Consider the following 26,646-nt stretch of genomic DNA (forward strand, 5'->3'; position numbering starts at 1 on the left):
TTATTTATACAATTTCAATTACTTTATGAATGAAAGGGTTAATAAGGCGCATTCAGATATGTTTACTAGTACAACAGGCATACGTTAGTATTAATGATAAATGCTGACTTGTCGACCATGTTACGGATTTCAACGTGAAAACATTACGAACATGAAATTTCAGGGTTTTATCTGAAAAAAAAAAAAAAAGGGGGTTAATATTTATTTCACACAAGAAAGAGAGACGCAAACATTATCCCTAAACTGTGGATTACTGTGAGGCAAGTTAACATAACGTTAATTCACAAATGACAACAAAGAAATATGGTAAAATGTTTGGGTTTTTTTTTTTTATATATATTCATATACATTTGCATTACACATACAAAAAAACAACATACTTGTGCAAATATCCTTTGTGAAAAATGATCTGGTTAATTGTAAATGTTTGTCAGCATAGCTGTAGACTTAAAGGCTAGTATTACAAACGGTGTTAAAAAAGAACAATATATTCTGATGCACAGCATCCATCAATATTTAACATTACAAATAATGTGTCAGAATAGTAAACACATTTGGGAAATTAAACTCATTTAAAAGTTTCGTTGGTTTCACATGAATCCTTTTTTTTTTTTTTTGCCCCAATGTGTTTCATGGATTTCCTTTCATCTTCATGCTTTACAGCACAGGTCCATTACCAGTACACCAAAAAATAAAGTTCTACCACCGTGCGTACACAACACATTCTATACACATTGTTGTTCTCATTATGAATGCGTCGGCACGCAAAAATGAAAGCTGTTTTTTATGAAACCACCAAACATCACTGGATACAGTGGAATACACAGCATCTCTTTCACTGAATATAAAAGCTTATCTGCCAGATCAACTGCCTACAATACAGACATTGGGCCTCATTTATCAATCTGGATACGAACACATGTAATCATAAATCGTTCTGAGGAGCTTTTACATAATAAATGCGGTATTCATGAAGCTCGAGGTTGTCTGAATTTCCATGTAAGGACTCACTAATGTGAACTTCTCCAATTATACGTCAAGTTTAAATTGATCATTTACTTCCATTACACACAAAATTGAATGAAGTCAATCCAAAGCAAATCCATAAAGTTAAGTGACAAATAACACTAACCATTCAATTAGGAGAAAAGAAATAGCACCCTCTCGAAGGAGGAAGAGTTAGTGCGTGTCTATGGTAGCCAAAGTGTCGCAATGGCAGAGCTGCATTACTGGAAGTTTTAAAACACTTCATGCTTAGGAGGCATTCTTTCACTCTTTTTCAGTCATCGTTTTATTTTCAGCTCTAGGAGCTTTGCCTTTTATGGAGTGTTGTGGGCATCACTAAATGCAAAACAGCAGACTGATATTTATCAACATGTGCACTGCAGTAGGAAGAAAATCATTTACCATACTCAATCATTTTAGCTAATGAAAACATTTACACACAAAGATTGATAAATGAGGCCCACTCATTAATTTTCTCCAATAGAAATATTCCTCTCCATTTTTTTTCTCTGTTATCCTTAAAAAAAAAAAAAAAAAAAAAGTATAATGTCAGTTACAGAGAACAAACGGATTCCTCATTTGTTTTTCCTGGCTGAAAGGCAGCTCTTCATGTTGGCGTCATTATTTAACATTTTCTTTCTTTCAGTCTTTACCAGCACGGACAGTGACATACTTTTGTTTTCTTAGAGGTGAAAACGTTGCTTTTTCTATTCCATCATGAATACTGTGGCTATCTGAGACTTCCCCTACCCTGGTCATGATCCAAAGGAGAGCGCAAACTGTCCCTCAAAAACCTGCGTCTACACCGTCTCAAGAGCATCACCCCGAGACTCTCGGCACACGGTTGTGTGTTTGGTTGATTCTTCTTATCAGTTCCTGCTTTGTTTTTCCCCCAATCCTGTGACCTCGTAACATCCATGATGAGCACCGGGCCCTCTGGCATGACAGAAAAATCTGTTATAAAAATGGACTCTACAGTGGCGGAGGTGGGTGGAGTCACATTCAGTAAAAACTAGACTGAATAAAAGCCTTCCAAATGAATAACTGAATTTTTACAGGTCATTAACAGCCAAGTGTACACTGCTATTCAAATGCTTTTAAATACCATTTTGGGTTAATTATCAGGGAGTGAGCTGGAAAATAAATCCAAGAAATTAATATGTGTAACTGAAATGAGAAGAGTTTCACTTTTAACTGATAAACGTATAACGTTTTCTTGGATTCTTGATTTTACTGGGAGCAAACTAGATCTAATTTGAAAAGGTTTAAATGTTGATAACTTAGCATGTTGTAGCACACAACACATTTGTGATTAACTGTATGCTAACACTACCTTACGTCAGAACTATGGGCTTAAACTTCACTTCAAATGCACTGGTCTTTTATAAAGCACTTATTTAAGAAGGAAAGTTTCTTTCAAAGACCAAAGGTTATATTTGCAGAATTGTCAGATCCCAGTGGGGCTTTAGAAAAAGAGATTTAAAAGAAAAAATAAGGCACTGACTCCTGACAATAATGCCAATACTTAGAAAAGTGTGTCATGACATTATAATATCATGATGATAGCGATATGATATCGGATATTACCCAGCCCTTATGCTGTCATTTAAAATGATGCAGTGTGATTCAAAAAAAAGTGTGTTAGCACTTACTGGCAACATTGTTCTTTAGTTTTCTCGTCTTTGCTCGAGAGCACCGTTTTATGTGGTGCACAATGGAGACAGCGCAATGAAGTTAAATTTTAAAGCCCATAATTAGTAACCTAACCTCCTGTGTAACAGTGTTACAATGCTGTAGTGTCATATAGGTGTTAACACGTTTCTGAATCACCCTGCATTTGTGCTACAGTTGCAGTTATATTTCTGGTTAGTATAAATACGCAGGTGATTATAGAAAAATCGCGCGCGCCGATTGGTCGAGAGATTCGGACTGTTTCTTGATGATCACTTAGGCGGCCGTTTTGCCAAGTTGCTCAATCACTTTGTCACGGTAAGTGAGGAAGAATTACAAATTACGAAAGAAAATGCTGTTCCTAAAAGCACTAAAGATGCTAGGAAGTTTGGTCTAAAACTATTCACAGGGAAGGTGGAATCGTGATTTATTTTATCGATTTCAAAACAAAGTATTTTATGTGACTCGGCGTAGATGAGTAACAAGTCTGCACGTATTACATTTGCATGCCAGTTTTGAAGTTTGAAATGAGGGTTTTCATACAATTTCTCTTTTACTGAAATAATCACCTGTGTATTTATACACCTCAGGCTCAGTGAATAATAACCTCGGCCTCGACTTGCTGTTCACTGATATTCACTTCACCTTTAGCGGATAACTGTTAATTAGTGATAGACCTTCAGGAGTGTTCAAACCTAACATTAGACCTAAAGTGACAGTTTAAAGGGGTGTGGTACAGACCAATGAAATATTTATTTCAAATATTTAGCACTTTTGTTTCAGTGACATGAAAAAATGACAGTGGTACTGACCAATGGGATAACTGCCCAGGTGTCATGGGTCAGGCAGGTCTGAAGTGTCCACTGTGACTTTGATGAAGATGGTGTCATCTTTGATGTAGGTGCCGTTCTCCAGCACAGTCTGAGCGACAAAGAGTGGACAGCCCGAGGCAATGTTCATCTCCCCTGTGGGCCGCCGGAAGCTGCTGCTGTTTGGATCAGGCTTAAAGGCATCACCCAGGTGCTTGCGTGCAGGACCCTGGTCCATCAACATGAGCGTCACCTTTTGGCGGAAAGGCCATGGCAGCAGCGCGTCATACTCACCACGCATAACCACGAAGAAGAGTGACAGGTGTGTGCCCTTTCCCATGCCATCACCGTTCAGGTAAACACGTGCGCACATCTTGTAGCCAAAATAGCCCGTGTAGAAGGGCTGGCTGTAAAGCGACAATGTTTTAGAAGCCACCGCCTCTTGTTTGCGCCGTTTGTAGTCACGAATCTTCCAGATAAGAGTTCCGTTAAAGCTGGCCGTCTCCAGCACCTGCAGCTTAAGGTCCATGTCGGCCAAACGGATATCATGCACACTGAGCAGCTCATCATGCCGTGACAGCTGTGTCTCTAACGAGGCTGGAATTGGTACAGAACAACGTAAAGCATGCATCAAAATCACTTCAATTAAATACAAATGACATTTTTATGAAGTTTTTCCACAGTGTAGGCAGTGCTAATAACATTTCTGGAGAGCCATTTTATTTAGTACTGTACTGTTAAGCTTGTATTTATACGTGTACTGCTTATTCGGGAAGTCATGGCCGAATGGTTAGAGGAGCAGTTCTGGGACCAAAAGGTCACTAGTTCGATTCCCTGGACCAACAGGAATGGCTGATGTGCCCTTGAGCAAGGTACCTAACCCCAGGCTGCTCTGGGTATGTCACTTTGGATAAGAGCATCTGCTAAATGCCATTAACGTAATGTAATTTAGAAACTTAATTTCACACACTATACATTCATATTTGGGCATTCCTGAGGATCAAGAGTATAAGTAAATTTTGCAGTATGAAACTTTTCCTGAATAAGGAATGCAAGTGTGGGGCATCTATCCATGATATGGACTTATTCACCAAAATGCACTAGTTTGTGGTTGGATCATTAGGTAATTTAGTAGCTCTATATACATCAGACATGCAGAGGTGACACTCACTCAGCGTGTGGGTACCAGGACCAGTGCGGACAGAGTCGAGTGATGCTACAACGGAGCGCATGTTCTCCACGGCACCCCTCAGAGCTTCCACTTCCTCACGCATGAGCCTCAATGGCTGCAGTTCCCTCAGCTCTATCTCCAGCAGCTTCTCCGAGTGTGCGCTCATTAGCTTCTGCATGCACATCACAATTTTTGTTACGCTGAGAACACAAATACTACCTACTACTGAAAACTGGACTTATTTGGTCAGCAAACAAACATACAATGGCATTAGATCATATGCAACAAATTATATATTTGCACTAATTCATCAGGCGTTAAGAAATATTCCTAATCACTGTTTATTAACAACTAATTTGGGCTTTTGTGCAAGGACTGCCAACATCAAACTCGTAACAGTCATTTATTTTGGCAAAGTAGTAAGTGCCCTCTGGGTTCATAGCTGTATGAGGGGAAGGCCCACTCAAGGTGTGATATGCAAATGCAGATCAGGTGACCGGTTCGGAGCAAGCGAAACATTCTTGTCCATTCTCACCTGCATGCTGGAGAGTTTCTGCTCCATCTGCCTGTATTTCTCCCTCATATCTTTATACTGCTCCTCCACTTCCGTAAGACGACTGCTCAGACTCGGGAGAACCTTGTAGCGTTCCAATAGTTCGTTCTTCACATCCTCCACCTACACAAACAAGTATTTGCGAAAAAGATTCCAGATGAACGAGATAAACTGAAACTCTGACATCTACAAGTCTTGATATACCCGAGCCACTGTAATTTTGGACCAGAGATCAGTGCTCATACGCAAGTCTTACTAAATTATTATAATATTTATTATACTCCTGCTGTTATTGCACATAAATCCAGCCCCTTGCAACTTTAATATCGCTATAAAATTCAACATAAATAGTAAAGCTTCCCTACCTTGGCCTCAAGCATGTTGCTTCTGGCTACCATCAGTCGCAAGTGTTCTGAGGCAAAGCTTGACTCGTGCTCCCTCATTTCCTGGTTCAGACCCTGGAATTTACAATATGTTAATATATAGATACACACACAGTCTTTTTGATTGTGTTCTTATACCTTAAAGCCATAATCACTCATTCAGACCTAAAGACCTATCAATATTAACAAGGATATTAGCAGCATAGCTAAGCTAGTAATTATATAATAAGAAAAAAAGTTAGTTAAGATAACCATGAGTTTTAAATCGACTAAAACTGCTTTTAGGTGTCTCAGATCAGCAACAAGTAACCACCTTGTAGGTGCAGCCAAAACGAAAGAACGAGCATGTGACTTGGGCCTTTGGACAGTCTTGCTGGTGAATGGACAGCTACAAGAGGAAAATGAAGAATGAAAATTGAAGACAACTGTCGACAAAAGTACATAACGAGACATTAAATAAAAATATCACTAGATATTAAAACAGTTTAAGCACATAAATCAAACTGACCAACTTCATTCTTACCTCGCTTCTTAAAATGGACGAATATGAACAGTGATTAGGGCATGCTACTGGAAATGCAGGACAAACTGTTTCTTTGTGTTTCTAGATACGAGAGAGAGAGAGAGAGAGAGAGAGAGAGACCGAACCGCAGTGTAAGTAATCATTCTAATCACAAGATAAGACCAAAAACGCTTCACCTAGACTTCCTAGGACTTCCCACAGCTCAATTAAGTACGGTAACTACTTCCACAATTTTTGATGAAGCACGAGGACCAGTATTCTCAAAATGTCTTACAGGAGATTCCCCTAAAGTTCCCAGGACGAATGTGAAACCAAAACGTCACGGGACATTTTTGGCACGAAAGAAGGGAGATATTCAACACAGAGGAACTACTAATAAAACAATGAACTACACTTTAGAATTAATTTACCAAAAAAAAAAAAAAACACACATCAAGAATCCACATCATTGTTAGATAAAAGAGCACTGACTGGGTTAAGCAGCTTTTTTTTTTTTTTTTTTAAAAGTACCTGTAGCTCTGTTAAGGCCATTTTGTGTTTGCAGAATTCACAGGTGGTCTCACGGTATTTGCATTTGCGGCTCAAGTGTTCAGGCATGTCCTTCCTCATAATCTTCTCTTTACACAACGGACAGGGCACCTCAAAGTACTCACACATGTTCAAATGGTCCTGATGGTCCAAAGAGGGAGACACAGAGGGAGATGGGGACAGGGATGTAGAAGGGAATAAAGGAGAAGACAGATTAATTTGAGTAAGGATCATCAGAAAATCATTATTCCCCCCTTCCTGAGACCAACAATGTACAGAAAATGTATTATAGTGTAATAGGCAGGATTTTCAATACAGCCATTAACCTGTATGTACAATTTTATGTGAACGGCAGCTGTTTTTTTTTTTAATTATAGAAAGATTAAAATCAGTCTTTATTATTATACATTAAAATATTTATATTTATATAATAAACATCCAATATCATGCAACTAAAAAGAGCGTACTGAAAAGAAACTTACCGTAACCTGCTGTAAACTCATTTGTTCTTTACATCCGTTTTTCGCACTGCGGCAGTAGACTTTCAAGGTCATAATCTCTCTATGGCAGCAAACATCACGAAATATCTGACCACAAAGAAACAAAAAGTTGCATTACGCTCACCCACTCTCAGCCTTTCTGCTTTCAGTTACAAGTTTGGTAACAGCTATATAATGGGGAGGGGCTTACTTTATCTTGAGATAATGGCTCCATATCAGCTGGACACACTGGATTCGGTTTACTGAAGGAATTAATTAAAATAAATAAAATTAATTTAAAAAAAAAGGCCTTTAATATCATATGCAGTAACCACTATCCTGTAGCGCATGCTCTTATACAAAGTGAGTGTTCAACAACATTCTGTTATACTTTCATCTGTTAAAACGTTTCAAGTCTAAGACTCCATCAGTGGTCAAGTGAACACTAAATAAATATTTTAATGATTCTGGAAATAAAAACGTGGTGACAGTTTTTAGTTAGTTCATTTCACATGATGGGCTTTTTCTTGAGGGTTTTTTATTTATTTATTTTAAACGGTAGGTACGCATGGGGAAAATCGTCTCGGATCAGGTGCTGGCGCACTCTCCAGTCTCTCTGGTTTCGGGATTCCCACTGCCTGCAAGTAGCCTGCTTTTGTAAATATTTCACTAACTGGTCCTCCAAGTTTAATGTGAGGTCAACAAGGGTGTCTGAGTCATTGTTTCAAAAAGTCTCTGCTTTTGTTTGTCGAGACTAAAATACAACCCTGGAGTTTTCAAACTAAAACAGGTCTTTCCAAAAGTCTCTGTTTTTGGGGCTTGAAAACTCCACAGTAGTGTGGATGCCAGGCATAAACATAGCAAAAGTGATACATTTTAAAACTAAATTTATTTAAAATTTATTTATTACAAAATAAAAAATGTATAAATTACAAAATTTATTATTTGGACATAGCCACAGAGCAGCTAAATGTGCTTGGGGGAGAGAATTAATTACTCTTTTGTGTTTACATGAACAGATAAATGCTCTACACTGGCCAGGGGTAATTATGAAAACAAAATTATTAAGACATCATTTTACTTTCTTTATAGCTTAAATCAGACCTGGGCATTTTACGGCCCGCGGGCCGCATCCGGCCCTTTGGTTCATTCTGACCGGCCCGCGTAAGGTTAATTAGAAATTACAAAATAAACGTATTTTCTAATTTTACCTCATGCATGGACTGAATGTGCATTGCTTTTATTTTGAAGTTGTGTTCAACAAAAACGCAATGCGCGCGACATGAACATGACATGAAATCCCACGAAACCTAATCCCACGATAACTACTTCCGTAATTTGTCCAGACCAACCACAAACTTGTACTTCATCCTTCAAACGGTCCAGCCAATCACATAGTGTGACGTCACCAGCAGGCGCCGGAGCCCGAGCCGATCTGATACCTACACCGAATCGACACGGTATCATCATTATTATAATATGATGTATCTTGCTTGATATTTGGAGTAGAAAGACAATATTGTGATGTCTTTATTGTGTTTTGGGGTGAATGTGACTGGAAAAAAAAAAAAGGTACAAACGTTCACATTTTGTTAACCATTGTTTTGGGAAATTTGATTGAATAAATGACATTTTTTGTAAGGCAACCTCGTTTTTTCCAGACTCTTACCAGTCTTAGCAACTTGTAAAAACAATGTTATTTACTGCTTTATATAAAGAAATATAATTAATATTATGCAGAATTTAGTTCAGCCTTTTGGTCCGGCCCTCCACAAAATTTTCTGTTTCTCATGTGGCCCCATGGAAAAAATAATTGCCCACCCCTGGCTTAAATGGTTTCAAAATATCAAACTTATAATTGCCATCAGTGTTTTGAAAATAATGTTTTGACGTTTCTTTACATGAGTGATTCCACGCTTATGGGTACTGAAATGGGGACATTAACTTATTTTTAAAAATTCACCTAAAACCATTTCTTTTTTTTACCATCAGGTCACAAAACATGTAATCTTTAATGAATGATATGTTAAAAGATAACTTTAATTTTCTGAGATGTAATAAAAACATATTTATATGCCAAAGTCAGAACGTAACAGAAGTGTTGTGGACTTATATATTCTCAATTTTAACAATGTAGAATTACTTTTTGAAACATAGGAAGGTGATGTTTTAGCAAATATAATTAATAAACATGTGTAGTAGAATAAACATACACATTCTTTCAATAAGATTAACATGGTATATAGCTAGATTGTAATTAATTTGTAACAGACGCGAGATGGACAATCGTAACAGAAGTAATGTAACAGACATCATTTTGGAACTCATAGGCTTGACTTTGGCATATAAATATGTTTTTATTACATCTCAGAAAATTAAAGTTATCTTTTAACATATTCATTAAAGATTACATGTTTTGTGAGCTGATGGTAAAAAAAGAAATGGTTTTAGGTGAATAAGTTCATGTCCCCATTTCAGTACCCATAAGTGTGGAATCACTCATATGTAAGCTTCAGGCTGAATTTATTCTTGTTTAATAAATTCATCCTTAATCCCCCTGACACACTCAAGCATTTCTCTCATAAGTCTTTTAAATTGATCACAAAATGCAGTAAGTCATCAACTCAGAAAATATTTTCTTCATGATAATAACCACATGATATCGTGATAGTACATGGAGTAATGACTGAAAGTTAGAAGTGGCCCAACCTAAGCAGCTGGTTAATGCAGCTCTCGCAGAAGCGGTGTCCACACTCAGTCTGCCGAGGATTACACAGCACCATGCGGCAGTACTCGCAGCAGTACTTGGGCTCGGGAGGCATGACGAAGTGGTCCTGAAAACCACCAAGCAGCGGGAGGAAGGGCTGCTGCTGCAGAGCAATCTGCTGCTCCCGCCCGTCCACACGGCGCGGCAAGGACATGACCTGCAACAGAGGACAAACACAAACGGACAAGTTACCTTCCCAAACGTGCTACGGTTCTTGTGTAGCTGAATACCAATTACAGTCCTGATATACATGGAAACCACCAGGTATTAAATAATCATCTTTGCAACCTAATAAGGAGTTGCCATATTGTATGTATTTTACATCATTTTCAACGGGAGGCCATTTTTGGATGCGGTCACCAAGCCCTAGGGATGATGAGCTCACCCCTTGAAGTTGGGGAAATTTCCAAAAATGTCATGCTTTAACGCCATCAAAGCAGTCATGTTTTGGCTGCTAACTGGAAAGTTTAAAAAGCCACCTACTGATCAACAATTATTTTGGACTGCTGGAAAACCACCAGACTTACATGTTCGAGATCACTCAGGCATGATATTCCACTATACTGCACCCTGAAGGCATACGAAAAGGAATAAGAAAGGAAAAACTATTTCTGAACCACAACAAAACCAAATCCAAATGGAAACAAATGTCTCAAAAGCCAGGTGTGAAAATGCAGCGTCCTGCAAACTACAGAATCCTATTTAAAGGCTACAAACATTATCAAGAATTTTCTTGACTACATTGTTGTATTCAGGCACGTGCTGCATTTGTCTAAAGGTGGCTTCACACCTAGAAGTCCAAACAGTAGCTGCCGAGTCCGAATCAGAGCAAAATTGATATTTTTAGTTCGTTTTCTATTTGGTTTGGGTTGTTTTCTCACGACACATAATTAAACAAAACAAAAAACATTGGCTGAGGACTGATTTACTTGTGTCCTTTGGCTCAGTTTGCACCTCGCGGCTCATTTTGGCAGCCCATCATTGCTTCACGCTTTTAGTCAATCCACAGCCTAATTTTATATCTAATACCGTAATAATATGAATACACAACATCCAAAGTATAAAGTAATGGAAATTATTACAATCCCTCTACCCAGTGTCACCCAGAAGATGATGGGTTTCTTCTTCGTCTCATATCAGAGAGCTTTTCCTTGTCACCGTCTTGCTCATTAAGGATCTACATCTGACTTTCTGTAAAAGTTGCTTTGTGACGACGTCCATTATTAAACGTGCCATGAGAATTTTATTTTAATTTGCAGAGCAAAGGGAACATTTAAAAAATAAGCTGAACAAAAATTGTGCAGAAATTTAAAAAAAAAAAGCAATATGAAAAGAAAAATGAAACAGCTAAAAGCAAGTGAACTGCAATTTGCCTTTTTTCTGTGCCAGTGCCTCCCAGATTGTCTGTTCTTAGGAGAGCAGTAACTAAAAGCTGAGGGTTGTCTCTTCAGTAAAGCTTTTGAGACGTATTACAAGATATTCAAATAGGGAGAAAAAAAAATCCCAGAGAGAAAAAGGTGTTTACAGAATAAAGTGCCTGAATACAGACAACCAACAGAGTCAGCTGCCTTCACATAAGGGCAAAGTGTCACTACAAAGACTAATGTAATGCATTTGTAAAGTAGCAGGGTCATACATTTCAGGGTTTTAGTCCTCGCCGAATGTGTTAAGTCAGTAATTTTCCCCTGAATGATCCCGCATGTGAAAAAACTCCATTTTTTTATGTATTATTAAGGACCTGTAGAAATAACCTCAGGGAACATACTGTATATATTCTACCCAAATTGGTAGTAATCCTGTCTCATGCTGTGGCAGTAGTGCTTTTTCTTCAACATGGAGACACTCGGGGGCGGCACGGTGGTGTAGTGGTTAGCGCTGTCGCCTCACAGCAAGAAGGTCCAGGTTCGAGCCCTGTGGCCGGCGAGGGCCTTTCTGTGTGGAGTTTGCATGTTCTCCCCGTGTCCGCGTGGGTTTCCTCCGGGTGCTCCGGTTTCCCCCACAGTCCAAAGACATGCAGGTTAGGTTAACTGGTGACTCTAAATTGACCGTAGGTGTGAATGTGAGTGTGAATGGTTGTCTGTGTCTGTGTGTCAGCCCTGTGATGACCTGGTGACTTGTCCAGGGTGTACCCCGCCTTTCGCCCGTAGTCAGCTGGGATAGGCTCCAGCTTGCCTGCGACCCTGTAGGACAGGGTAAAGCGGCTAGAGATAATGAGATGAGATGAGATGGAGACACTCGGGGAAGCACTCTTTTCTATCATCTCCAGCCAAAACCAAACCTGAAGCAAGCACCAGTATCAGCGAAGTTAGAGTGAAACCCATCAGCTCTCAACAGGTCATGCATCCCTAAACCCAGTCTACATTTTCTGTAAATTGGGCCATGTGTGTGGTGCATATAATAGTAAGCTTTTTAAACTTTAATTTAAGTTTTATTTTAAATGTTGCCGTTTCTGCAGCTTGTTTTCATTGCTTTTATAGTTTTAGACCCGTCACCTGGACTTTTATTTATGCAAAAATGTTTTATTTACGGGCGGCACGGTGGTGTAGTGGTTAGCGCTGTCACCTCACAGCAAGAAGGTCCTGAGTTTGAGCCCAGCGGCCGACGAGGGCCTTTCTGTGCGGAGTTTGCATGTTCTCCCCGTGTCCGTGTGGGTTTCCTCTGGGTGCTCCGGTTTCCCCCACAGTCCAAAGACAAGCAGGTTAGGCTAACTGGTGACTCTAAATTGACCGTAGGTGTAACCGTGAGTGTGAATGGTTGTTCATCTCTATGTGTCAGCCCTGCGATGACCTGGCGACTTGTCCAGGGTGTACCCCGTCTCTTGCCTATAGTCAGCTGGGATAGGCTCCAATTTGCCTGCAACCCTGCATAGGATAAGCGGTTGCAATGGTTTTATTTATGTAAAGATTATTTCCTTTAATTTGCATTGTTGTATGCAAATGTAACGCAACGTAAAATTCATATTGGAGTCATTATTTGTACGTTTACTTCTTTATCAAGACATTTATTTAGGTTGTTTTTGAAGAATTCACTTTGGTATCAATTTTAATTTAGCCCACTAACCACCAAAACAGAGCTGCATTTCCTGCGTCGATGAAAAACAAAGTCATACAAGCTTCCCAATGTTGCTAAAATCAAGGTAAAAAAAAAAAAAATGTTATGGAATCAAGAAATCAGCTCACCCAAGAGTAAAAGCTTAATATGTAATACATCCAGAAGCTTAATATGTCTGCCATTTTCTTATCAGCTCTTATAACCCCTTTGGACACAAGGAAAAACGCTATGGAATTTCATGTGTACAATTGTACACATTATGCCCGACGGGGATGAAGAAGGGAGCCGTATTCTGCCGCTTGTAAATGCACTGCCAGACAAGTAGTGGATTATTCCAGGAGCAGGATGTGTTATGTGCTTGATATAAAAAAAAAAAGTGAACTAGTGAGGAAAAATAATCAGCAACTCATTTGTTTTACGCGTCAGTTCATTTGAAGAGAAGTTCTTCACTGACAGCTACATGTACCGGGAATTTACGTGACCTGACCTGAGTCAATTTCTTTACAATTACAAGTTGGCTAGCAATCACTCATGTGTGTATATATGTTTGTTTTTAACATTTAACTCATTTTGGCTGACATTTTTATCCAACATGGCTACAGGATTCAACTGAGCAGTTGAGGTTAAGGGACTTTCTGAGATTTGATCTCACAACCTTCTGATCAGTAGCCCAATCAGCAGCTTTAAGCATTCACCCATCACCTTCAGATGTGCATGGGGAGTTAAACTCTCGTGGTTACCAGAGGACTAGCCCCCCACTGTAACCCTAGCTATGTAATAGGCGAGAGGCCGAGGGCTATGGAAACGGAGATCGGCGCCGCCCGATGCGCCACATACAGGTTGGGCCTGGTTAGTACTTGAGTGGGAGACTGCCTAGGAATACCAGGTACTGTAAGGCGTGGGAAGGACTTTGACATCACCTTCATAATATTCAAGCATTTTTAGGAAAATGAGAATCTGGATCATTGCCCTTTTCTTTCCCTCTCTCTACTTTTTAAAAACATATGGGGTCAGTTGTCAGGATCACAAACATGAACCGAATTTGCAGAAGAGTGGATTCCTACCTTTGAATTTGATAACTTCCTTAAGTTCAGAGTCTGCAAGTACATAGCTCTAGTTATGTTTGAAGAGAAATGATAACCAAGTTTACAAAAACTGCCCCAGGCCTCTCTCAGTCTCACCAATCCCTTTTTGTCTCTGTAGATCCAATGCAGGTAGGGCATGATATTGAGCTGATGAGTCAGATGTCAAAACACAAAAAGCCCATACTCAAAAGTGCTGAACGCCACTGTCCTGTAAGCCTGGCCTGTAACGTGGCCATCACTGAAGCAGTGGGACACAAACAGAAATGGCTTGTGATTTTAGACCATACTGAGCTCTGTAAGGCATCAGTGTTTCTGTCTTACACACGCACACAAAGAATCTACTCCAACACTGTTTATAGATCAGCAGACAGAGAAGTTCCCGTCATCTCCTGCTCCATTTTCAAAAGCTTAAACTCCAGCCTTGCATTGCCACATCAAGAGTTCCTGACCAGCAGCTCACAGCCTGGGAAACCCCTTCATAACAGGCATAACTCTTTAGCACTAATAATATCTCATTGGAGCCAAGTACCTCACTAAACCACGCGCAGAGGAAGGTCCCAGCAATGCCACACAGCCCAACATGAAATGCCTTTGACAGACACTGCCACAGTTATGCTGTTGGAGTTACACTGCAGTGCTTTTTCAATTCAAGCTTACCACAAGTCAGGCGAACATATAAGAGCACAATTATGGGGGGGGGGGGGGGGGGGGGGGGGAATTAAAAAAAAAAAAAAGGGTCGGAGGAGAAAGAAAAAACAGACCATGCAGATCAAGCACTAGGAAGCTTGTATTTTAGTCGCATGCAAACTGAGGACATACTTAAAAAAAAAATAAGTCTTGGACTAAGAGTTTTCTAAGAAATGTGAATAATACAAAATTAGCTTTTTGCAAGAGAAAAAAACAAAAACAAAAACCCTGAACGTGTTTGATCACATTATGGTATTACGTGAGAAAGTGGTCATTCATCTTCAGGAGGCACTTTAACCTGGTCAGAGTTGTGACGGATCCAGAACACCAGACACAAGTCAGGGATATGCCACTTCATCACAGAGCACCGTGCACAGCCGATCTGCACACTGGCATGTTTCTTAGGAGAGCAGAGGAAACCTGAGAACCCAGAGGAAACCCACGCAGACACTGGGAGCACATGCAAAACTCCGCACGCAGTAACCCGAACTCAGCATTGAACTGCGGAGTTGTGTGACAACACCGTACTGCCCTGTGTTCATAGATACTGTTCTAACATATTCACATATATACAAAAGAGAAAATTATATTACAGGCTTGGAAATCTGAATCGGCTTCATGGTGGCCATGAATAGGGTATTATTAGGGTAGGGTTTTTTTTTTATGACTCTTTGTGATACACTCACATTTTATATACGTGTGTGTGTCAAGGGTCTTGGCAGCCCCTTGCCAAGCTGTAATAAGCCGTTTATTATCAGGGAGCTTCAAAAGCCAGTGTGACTTGCACAAATCACTTTGCATGACTTCCTAATGAGTACTAAAGACTGTCATTTTAAAACTAGACAAGAGGTCATCACGCCATCAGTGTGGAAGTATGACAAAGAGAATCTTTACATCTGAAAGTGTTGTACAGAATTTCCATTACACTGCAATTATATATTTAAAAAAAAAAGATAGCTGATCCTATTTATAAATAAATTAAATAACGGCAGTGGAAATTATATATACACACAAATATATGTATAAAAATATAAATAAAAATTACATGTGGATGAACAAAGGAATTGTGATGCAAGTATGGTGCATGTAACACCTCCCAAACACAAGCGCACAGCTGCGGTGTGACCCAAGTGTACAAGACTGTCTGCTGCGTCATAAGAAGATGCTTAATCATCTGTTGAGAGCACGTAGGAACTGAGGTGCTAACAGAGAAACATGAGCTAAATAAAAAGTTATCCATCTAATGGAATCGCTCATATCATATATGACACACACACAAATACATCATATATTCCAGTGTCCAAGTTACTGAGAAACTCCATTTTGATTGTGCTTTTTTTTTTTTTGACGTATTTGCATCTCTATTTCAATCATCCTGGGCTTTTTTTTTTTTCTTTAAATCAAAACTGGGGTATCGAATATTCTGCATCATCGCATGAGACAGAAATGAAATAACAGTCAAAACCATCCTGGGGAAGGCAAATGTATTACTGGTTGACCAATATGTGTAGTTCTCTAGGAGCTTACAGGAACATTTCAGGGGCTTTTCACTTTGCTGTCTCATTACTTGCAATCATTGCTGACAACACGCGCACACACACACACACACACACACACACACACAGTACATAAGCAATTCATGTTAGAGACAGGCAAATCTCATAGCCCATCATGCATGCATGCATAGATAGATAGATAGATAGATAGATAGATAGATAGATAGATAGATAGATAGATAGATAGATAGATAGATACTACTTTACTATTCTAGTACTCTAAAAGAAATGCCACGCTAATTACTCTCACTCAAAGAATTGTCAGAGGATATATCTGACTGAACAAAGTGCTTATAAACCCCATTTCTCATTTTTTTAAATCAGGAAATTCCACAGATCAACAGAGATTAACGTTCCGATACTTCAGCGGCCTATATTTAAATTTCTGTTCTTAATCCTTATCATTGACCAAATCTATTCCTATAACTGCAATACAAACCCTCTGAATGGACCTGTACGTGGCTGAACACACAAAGTATCTAACTTGCCTCAAAAAGATAAAAAGCAACAATTCTGATGCAGAGAGGCCATTTGTGCTGTCTCACCCAAAGCTCCACATCCGAGTTGGACAGAATTTAACACCAGAAAGAGCTGGCGGGGAAGAGTGTAACCCAATCCACCAAGAGTGTAAGTTCAGGGCTGAATGGCGTCCAGGTAAAGGAGGTTTTCTTTGAACATGCATGCACTGCCAGAGAAATCATAGCAAAAATGAAACAAAAGTCTAAAGGGGAATATCAGCCTATTCTCGTCTGACCTTTCAACAGAGGAAGAGATCAAGTGGTACTGACACACAATTTATTTCCAGTAATGGTTGTATTTGAATGCTGACAAATGATTGTGATTTGTAAATAAGTGATGAGCTCCAAATATATACATCATGCCAAGATAAACATACGTCTGAACGTGTGTGTGTGAGAACGGAGCACCTTTGCTGGTCCCAAAAGAAAGAGTGTGTGCGCGCACGCACTGGAGCATGTCAGGGGACCTTACCGTGTTTATTCTGAGAGTTCAACAGATGTCAGATTCAAATGGGCCAGGTTGTGAAGTGAAAAAGAGCACCCAGTGATCAAAAGTAACCCCAACATCCTCCTCCTCCTCCTCCTCCTGACAATGCCTCAGCACAAATCATGAATCCAGCAGAGTTAAACTCGGTAGTGTGTCATCACGGTTTTTCCATCAGGCCTGAACCAGACTTTTTTTTTTTCCCTAGGTCAAAAAGAAAAGAAAAAAAAAAACACACAACACAGCATGATGATAGTGGAGGAGACAGGTTTTCCATGTAACTGAACCCATCCTTGGTAAAGGTGAATCTGCTGAGAAGGAGGGTTTGGAGAGAAGAAAAAAGAAAACCTTCAGGTCTGCGATGAATGAGGGAGAAACTTGTCATCCATGAGCCAGGGGGGAAAAAAAAAAAAACCAGTCCAAATATGTCTGGGGTTGATGTTGGTGAAGAGCTGACTGACTGACTGGAGGCACCACTTCTGAGCAGATTTAGGAGGTTTAAGGCTAGCTGGTCTGTTTGGTTGCTTATTTATCCCATTAAATTGTGATTATTATTTATTAATATGATAGGTTGGGTGTTTTTATTTTAAATAAAACCTCTTGAAATGATATCCAGCGAGGCAGGCCTGCCTAAAAGAGGTAACTTTTGGGTTCTAGCCACATAGCTTTGTGGTTAAATGAGCCCATGGCTCCTCTGGGTTTGCCTTGATACACAGGTTGTTGCTAACTCAAAGCAGCTCCTCACACCACCGCTAAACGTGGACTCACAAACCCCAACATTCACACCACTTACATGAATCAGTTATGGACGTCGTCCGATACCGCAGCACTGGTTTTCTCCTCAGAACAACGTAGCACAGCCGGAGTCTCGGCGGTTTGTCCAGTCCGCTTCATGAACGCTCCCAGACACCGAGAAACGTCTCCAACGGCGGCGCTTCACACACAGCCGCCCTCAGGGACTCTCACTCGGGCTGCGGCCGCCGACACACCAGACCTGCTCATGGTCGGAGGTCCAGTCTGGAGAGAGAAAAGTGCGCAATTTGGGCCGGAGAGAAGCTCAAAAATCCACCAGCGTTGAAGCCTTGTGCGCTGTTGATGTCAATTCGAGTAACTGGAAAGCCCCCTCGCTCCGACTTCCTCAGGAAATCCCCGTCAAAAAAAAAAAAAAACCCGTAGTAAAAGGACGCCATTGAGTGAGCACGAGAGGGCGCTGTGCGCACGCGCAAACTTCGGTAGAGGGAGCGCGATCTGATTGGACGAAGCTGCACTCTGTTCGTCAGTCTCTCACGCGCCCTGTCTGCGTCTGCGCGGTCGGGCAAAATGAACAGGATGATTATTTTTAAATAAAAATAAATATAGAATTTCCTCTTTTTCCACTTCATTTTGGCTGTAACATTAAGCCTGCTGGATGAACAGACTGACAACAAATCACTTACACTACCGTTCAAAAGTTTGGGGTCACCCAGACAATTTTGTGTTTTCCATGAAAAGTCACACTTTTATTTCCCACCATAAGTTGTAAAATGAATAGAAAATATAGTCGAGACATTTTTCTGGCCATTTTGAGCATTTAATCGACCCCACAAATGTGATGCTCCAGAGCTTCTCTAAAGAGCTCAACTGTTTTCAGCTGTGCTAACATGATTGTACAAGGGTTTTCTAATCATCCATTAGCCTTCTGAGGCAATGAGCAAACACATTGTACCATTAGAACACTGGAGTGAGAGTTGCTGGAAATGGGCCTCTATGCACCTACGTACTGTAGATCTCATCTCATCTCATCTCGTTATCCGTAGCCGCTTTATCCTGTTCTACAGGGTCGCAGGCAAGCTGGAGCCTATCCCAGCTGACTACAGGCGAGAGGCGGGGTACACCCTGGACAAGTCGCCAGGTCATCACAGGGCTGACACATAGACACAGACAACCATTCACACTCACATTCACACCTACGGTCAATTTAGAGTCGCCAGTTAACCTAACCTGCATGTCTTTGGACTGTGGGGGAAACCGGAGCACCTGGAGGAAACCCACGCGGACACGGGGATAACATGCAAACTCCGCACAGAAAGGCCCTCGCCGGCCACAGGGCTCGAACCCGGACCTTCCTGCTGTGAGGCGACAGCGCTAACCACTACACCACCGTGCCGCCCACCTATGTAGATCTCATCTCATCTCATTATCTCTAGCCGCTTTATCCTTCTACAGGGTCGCAGGCAAGCTGGAGCCTATCCCAGCTGACTACGGGCGAAAGGCGGGGTACACCCTGGACAAGTCGCCAGGTCATCACAGGGCTGACACATAGACACAGACAACCATTCACACTCACATTCACACCTACGGTAAATTTAGAGTCGCCAGTTAACCTAACCTGCATGTCTTTGGACTGTGGGGGAAACCGGAGCACCTGGAGGAAACCCACGCGGACACGGGGAGAACATGCAAACTCCGCACAGAAAGGCCCTCGCCGGCCACGGGGCTCGAACCCAGACCTTCTTGCTGTGAGGCGACAGCGCTAACCACTACACCACCGTGCCGCCCACCTATGTAGATACTGCACCAAAAACCAGACATTTGCAGCTAGAATAGTCATTTACCACATTAGCAACGTATGGAGTGTATTTCTGATTAGTTTAAAGTGATCTTCATTGAAAAGCACAGTGCTTTTCTTTCAAAAATAAGGAAATTTCAAAATGACCCCAAACTTTTGAACGGTAGTGTATGAAAAAATACCATCTTTCAGTCAAGCTCCATCCTGTTCTACAGGGTCACAGGCAAGCTGGAGCTGGAGCCTATCCCAGCTGACTATGGGTGAGAGGCGGGGTAGAAGAAGAAGAAACCTTTATTTGTCACATGCACACCACTTTTGGGTGGTGTAGTGGTTAGTACAGTCGCCTCACAGCAAGAAGGTTCTGAGTTCGAGCCCAGCAGCCAGCAAGGGCCTTTCTGCACGGAGTTTGCATGTTCTCCCCGTGTCTGTGTGGGTTTCCCCCACAGTCCAAAGACATGCGGTTAGGTTAATATGGGACGGCCTTGGGCTGAGGTGCCCTTGAGCGAGGCACCGAACTCCCAACTGCTCCCCGGGCGCTGTTAGCATGGCTGCTCATTGCTCACGTATGTGTGTTCACTGCTTCAGATGGGTTAAATGCAGAGAGGAAATTTCACAAGTGTGTGCTTCTTTCTTTTTCTTCTTTCACTTGGGCGGCACGGTGGTGTAGTGGTTAGCACGGTCGCCTCACAGCAAGAAGGTTCCAGGTTTGAACCTAGCAGCCGGTGAGGGCCTTTCTGTGTGGAGTTTGCATGTTCTCCCCATGGGTTTGCTCCGGTTTCCCCCACAATCCAAAGACATGCGGTTAGGATGACATGGGGCGGCCTCAGCCTTGGGCTGAGGTGCCCTTGAGCAAGGTACCTGAACCCTGACTGCTCCCCAGGCGCTCTGGTGTGACTGCCCACTGCTCTGAGTGTGTGTGCGCGTGTGTTCACTGCTTCAGATGGGTTAAATGCAGAGGATGAATTTCACTGTGCTTGAAGTGTGCATGTGACTAATAATAAAAAGCACAGTGAACACACATGCACACACCCAGAGCAGTGGGCAGCCACACTAGAGCGCCCGGGGAGCAGTCAGGGGTTAGGTACAGTACCTTGTTCAAGGGCACTTCAGCCCAAGGCCGCCCCACGTTAACCTAACTGCATGGCTTTGGACTGTGGGGGAAACCGGAGCACCCGGAGGAAACCCATGCAGACAACACACAGAAAGGCCCTCACCAGTCGCTGGGTTCAAACCCTGGAACCTTCTTGCTGTGAGGCGACCGTGCTAACCACTTCCACCACCGTGTCACCCACAGATGATGGACGTAGAAAAATAATGCAAGAACAATCTTTCTCCTGTGACGTTTTCTGGGCGAGGCCAGGTACACCCTGGACAAGTCGCCAGGTCATCGGAGGGCTGACATGAACAACCATTCACACCTATGGTCAATTTAGAGCCACCAATTAGCCTAACCTGCATGTCTTGGGACTGTAGGGGAAACCAGAGCACCCAGAGGAAACCCACGCAGACACGGGGAGAACATGCAAACTCCATACAGGAAGGCCCTCGCCGGCCACGGGGCTCGAACCCAGGACCTTCTTGCTGTGAGGCGAAAGTGCTAACCACTAAACCACCCTCACTCAAGCTCACATATCAGAAAACAGAGAGAGAGAGATGGGATTCAGACTCTAAGTAAACATAGAGGCTAGACTTAGTAAAGGCAGGGTAGGTATAAGGGTACTTCAAAAAGTTCTTGGCTTCACCCAGAAAACGTCACAGGAGAAAGATTGTCCTTGGATTATTTTTCTACATCCATCATCTGTAGCCGCTTATCCTGTTCTACAGGGTCGCGGGCAAGCTGGAGCCTATCCCAGCTGACTATGGGCGAGAGGCGGGGTACACCCTGGACAAGTCGTCAGATCATCACAGGGCTGACACAAACAGCCATTCACACTTACAGTCAATTTAGAGCCACCAATTAGCCTAACCTGCATGTCTTTGGACTGTGGGGGAAACCGGAGCACCCGGAGGAAACCCACGCAGACACGGGGAGAACATGCAAACTCCACACGGAAAGGCCCTCGCCGGCCGCTGGGCTTGAACCCGGACCTTCTTGCCGTGAGGCGACAGTGCTAACCACTACACCACCGTGCCGCCCTCACTCAAGCTCATATATCAGAAAACAGAGAGAGAGAGATGGGACTCAGACTCTAAGCAAACATAGAGGCTAGACTTAGTAAAGGCAGGGTAGGTGTAAGGGTACTACAAAAAATTCTTGGCCTCACCCAGAAAACATCACATGAGAAAGATTGTTCTTTCATTATTTTTCTACATAGTCTCCTTTAACTTCAATGCACTTGGTCCACCGATATCCAAGCTTTGCTATCCCTTCACGGAAGGTCACATCTTGAGCCTCCAGATCCTCCTCAACAACATGAATGACTTCATCACTCTGAAAATGGCGACCACACAAGTAGGATTTCGGTTTGGGAAACAGACAGAAGTCAGACGGTGCCAGATTGGGTGAGTAAGGTGCCTGGAGCAACAGTTCAAAGCCACATTTGACTGCTTCCGCCACTGTTGCCTGTGCTGTGTGGACGGGCGCATTGTCCTGGAGCAGCAGCACACCAGCTCGAAGTGTTCCTCTCCTTTTTCCTTTGATTGCTTCTTTCATTTGAGTTTTTGTGGACAGTGATATAAGGTTTTATAGTATACAGTTATGCCCCACGGCACGGTGGTGTAGTGGTTAGCGCTGTCGCCTCACAGCAAGGTCCGGGTTCGAGCCCCGTGGCGGCGAGGGCCTTTCTGTGCGGAGTTTGCATGTTCTCCCCGTGTCCGCGTGGGTTTCCTCCGGGTGCTCCGGTTTCCCCCACAGTCCAAAGACATGCAGGTTAGGTTAACTGGTGACTCTAAATTGACCGTAGGTGTGAATGTGAGTGTGAATGGTTGTCTGTGTCTATGTGTCGGCCCTGTGATGACCTGGCGACTTGTCCAGGGTGTACCCCGCCTTTCGCCCATAGTCAGCTGGGATAGGCTCCAGCTTGCCTGTGACCCTGTAGAAGGATAAAGCGGCTAGAGATAATGAGATGAGATGAGATGAGTTATGCCCCAAGATGGGAGTTACGCCTTTTGTTTCCGGGCAAGGCCGAAAACTTTTTGAAGTACACTCATACTTTTGGAGAAACCAGAAAGAGTAAGCTACACTTTGAAAGCATCCAATTGAAAAATCTCACCCTGTCCCTTCAGCGCTCCCTCAAAAAAAAAAGCTACATCTCCAAAACACATGAACACACACTGCCTGATTACTGCTGGAGGACGAGTCGATGAGAGAGAGCACTGGGAAGAGGAGCATAGTGCGTCATTCTCATATCAACCACCTCATGTCTCATTCCCATGTAAGGAAACATCTGACATTATCATGATGAATGTAAACAATGAACATGGTGAATGTTAGTACTCACAGCTGTTGACTAACTTGATAGGTTTAGCAATATGTCTGCCTAACCTTGTGGAAGACTCTGGTCACACACAATGAGCACACAGGCAGAGTGCGTGCAAGTAGGCCATCCAATTATTTCATTCAGACCGAATAAAAAGATTGGACGAGCTTTTTACAGCCCTGCAACTGCCACCGGTGACATTTATTTCTTTTTATTGTCAGAGCATTTGATTTATTCATTGCTGACAGGATGTAAAGAGAATTTCAAGAAAAACAATAAAAAAAGACCTTCTAAAATAATTTACCTACCCTACATTGAACCATTATGCTTCATGACACCTTAAAAGTTGTCCCATTCAAGTACACTATTAATAGCTTGATATCCTTCAGAGGTTTGCGGCCACATGTTGCACCTACAGTGTCTTGCAAAAATATTCATCCCCCTTTGTGTCTGTCCTGTTTTGTCGCATTACAAGATGGAATTAAAATGGATTTTGGGGGGTTAGCACCATTTGATTTACACAACATGCCTACCACTTTAAAGGTGCACATTTTTTTATTTTGACACAAACAATAATTAAGGTGAAAAAACAAAACAAAATCTGGAGTGTACATAGGTATTCACCCCCAAAGTCAATACATTGTAGAGCCACCTTTTGCTGCAATTACAGCTGCAAATCTCTTGGGGTATGTCTCTTTTAGCTTAGCACATCTAGGATTTTTGCCCATTCCTCAAGGCAAAACTGCTCCAACTCCTTCAAGTTAAACGGGTTGCGTTGGTGTACAGCAATCTTCAAGTTATGCCACAGATTCTCAATTGGTTTGAAGTCTGGGCTTTGACTAGGCCATTCCAAGACATTTAAATGTTTCCCTTTAAACCCCTCCAGTGTAACTTTAGCAGTATGTTTAGGGTCATTGTCATGCTGGAACATGAACCTTCATCCCAGTCTCAAACCTCTGGCCAATTCAAACAAGTTTTCCACCAGAATTGCCCTGTATTTAGTGCCATCCATCTTTCCTTCGGTCCTGACCAGCTTTCCTGTCCCTGCAGATGAAAAACATCCCCACAGCATGATGCTGCCACCACCATGCTTCACTGTAGGAATGGTGTTCTCAGGGTGTTGGGTTTGTGCCACACATGGCATTTCCTACGATGGCCAAAAAGTTCAATTTTTGTCTTATTTGACCAGAGAATCTTCTTCCATGTGTTTGGTGAGTCTGCCACGTGCTGTTGGGCAAACTCCAAACGTGATTTTTTAAGCAATTAATTTTTTTTGGCCACTCTTCCATAAAGCCCCGCTCTGTGGAGTGTTCGGCTTAAAGTGGTCCTATGGACAGATACTCCCATATCCACTGTGGATCTCTGCAGTTCCTTCAGTGTTATCTTTGGTGTCTTTGTTGCATCTCTGATTAATGCACTCCTTGCCCAGTCTGTGAGTTTTGATGGACGGGCCTTCTCTTGTCAGGTTTGTAGTGGTGCTATATTCTTTCCATTTTGCTATAATGGATTTAATGGTGCTCCCTGGATATTCAAAGTATGGAATTTTTTTTTATAACCCAACCCTGATCTATACTTCTCCACAACTTTGTCTCTGACCTGTTTGGAGGCTCCTTGGTTTTCACGTTGCTTGCTTAGTAGTGTAGCAGAGTCAGGGTCCTTCCAGAACAGGTTGATTTATACAGACATCATGCGACAGATCATGTGACACTTTGATTGCACACAGGTGGATCTTAATCAACTAATTATGTGACTTATGAAGTGAATTGGTTGGACCAGCTCTTATTTAGGGGTTTCATACAAAAGGGGGTGAATACCTATGCACACTCCAGATTTCTGTTTTTTTTTTCATCTTATTGTTTGTGTCACAATAAAACAATTTGCACCTTTAAAGTGGTAGGCATGTTGTGTAAATCAAATGGTGCTAATGCCCCAAAAATCCATTTTAATTCCGTCTCGTAATGCAACAAAACAGGACAAACACCAAGGGGGATGAATACTTTTGCAAGACACTGTATCTGTTAGGACACATCAAAAAATACCTCCGCTGGAAAAACTAAGAAAGTCTGTAAGTGATAAATGCTAGTATATTAAACTAGACATATGCATTTCCTGAAGAAAATCGAGTGTAAGTGCTCTACCACAATACAAAAAATGATGAGTGCAGCTCATGATGGATGGACGTGTGTGTTGTGTGACTTGGTGAAATGAAGTTTGATGGCTGTTGGATGAATCATGACTTGGCTTCTGATGGCCAATGTATTTCTATTGGGCCAAAAATTCATTGCTGCCAATGGGAGAAAAAAAGGATGGATGAAAAAGAAAAAAAAGGTCATAGCTGATTTCATGTACGTGCTGGGTGAGATGCCCTGAGGTGTTATATTAAGTTTGGTGGCTCTTTAATGAAGCATGAGCAAGCAAGAAGACTTTGATTCTGGAACTTCATGTATTGCTATGGGGCAATAAAATAAAAAAAGAGAAAATAATGAGAAAATGAATGTCTCTTTCCAAAAACTGTATACAAACATGCTATTCATGTACAGGATGCATGAGTCAAAGTTGGTTTGGGGTCAATATCTTAAAAACTGTGGGAGAGGAAGCATGGGGAAAAAAATGGTATGACAGATAAAAATACTGTATTGTACTTGCTTCGCAATCACATTAAAATTATATTTTCGGGGGGGGGGGGGGGGGGGGGGGGCTAAGTGTTTTAGAACTTCTCATCTCATCATCTGTAGCCGCTTTATCCTGTTCTACAGGGTCGCAGGCGAGCTGGAGCCTATCCCAGCTGACTACGGGCGAAAGGCGGGGTACACCCTGGACAAGTCGCCAGGTCATCACAGGGCTGACACACAGACACAGACAACCATTCACACTCACATTCACACCTACGGTCAATTTAGAGTCACCAGTTAACCTAACCTGCATGTCTTTGGACTGTGGGGGAAACCGGAGCACCCAGAAGAAACCCACGCGGACACGGGGAGAACATGCAAACTCCACACAGAAAGGCCCTCGCCGGCCACGGGGCTCGAACCCAGAACCTTCTTGCTGTGAGGCGACAGCGCTAACCACTACACCACCGTGCCGCCCGCTACAATAAGATGTGATTTTTTTTTCAAATCTCATTGCTTCCACTTTTTCCCCTCAAACGGAGTGATTATGTTGTAATCCAGTGTGCTGTGGGTAATACAGGAAACCATTCAGCAAGGTGAAAATAGACCAATATGTCAGTGAAAGAAGTTAAAAATAAACTTAGAATTTCATTGCAAAATAAATCTTGGATGCCACTGTGGCTCACTTGTTCATTACAAAAATTAATATGCTAATCATTCAGGGTGGATTTTTCCCTTGAAGAGTGTCACAGCCTAACTATTTTCGGTAGTGTGCATAAAGGCTTAGACGCATGCAA

The 26,646-nt window shown here is 42.0% G+C and overlaps 1 protein-coding gene across 3 annotated transcripts; it reads right to left on the reverse strand.

Annotated features, from left to right (window-relative positions):
- Positions 1–388: 388 nt before the first annotated feature.
- Positions 389–18,413, reverse strand: traf3 (TNF receptor-associated factor 3). Of its 3 annotated transcripts, none has more exons than XM_060933931.1 (12): positions 18,064–18,413; positions 9,832–10,046; positions 7,334–7,385; positions 7,126–7,230; positions 6,626–6,784; positions 6,116–6,196; positions 5,906–5,980; positions 5,575–5,667; positions 5,192–5,332; positions 4,657–4,828; positions 3,489–4,082; positions 389–1,941 (listed from the first exon to the last, which is right to left on the reverse strand). In XM_060933931.1, exons 2-11 carry the CDS (start codon positions 10,041–10,043, stop codon positions 3,511–3,513), a joined length of 1,662 nt encoding a protein of 553 aa, XP_060789914.1. In that variant the 5' UTR covers positions 10,044–10,046; positions 18,064–18,413; the 3' UTR covers positions 389–1,941; positions 3,489–3,510. The 3 variants fall into 3 exon arrangements, with proteins under 3 accessions (XP_060789914.1, XP_060789913.1, XP_060789912.1); XM_060933930.1 differs by lacking the exon at positions 389–1,941 and adding an exon at positions 17,259–17,474 and having other exon boundaries at positions 3,406–4,082; XM_060933929.1 differs by lacking the exon at positions 389–1,941 and having other exon boundaries at positions 3,406–4,082.
- Between the last annotated feature and the right edge of the window lie 8,233 nt (positions 18,414–26,646).

This window comes from Neoarius graeffei, chromosome 11 (assembly GCF_027579695.1).
Source record: "Neoarius graeffei isolate fNeoGra1 chromosome 11, fNeoGra1.pri, whole genome shotgun sequence".
NCBI lineage: Eukaryota > Metazoa > Chordata > Actinopteri > Siluriformes > Ariidae > Neoarius > Neoarius graeffei.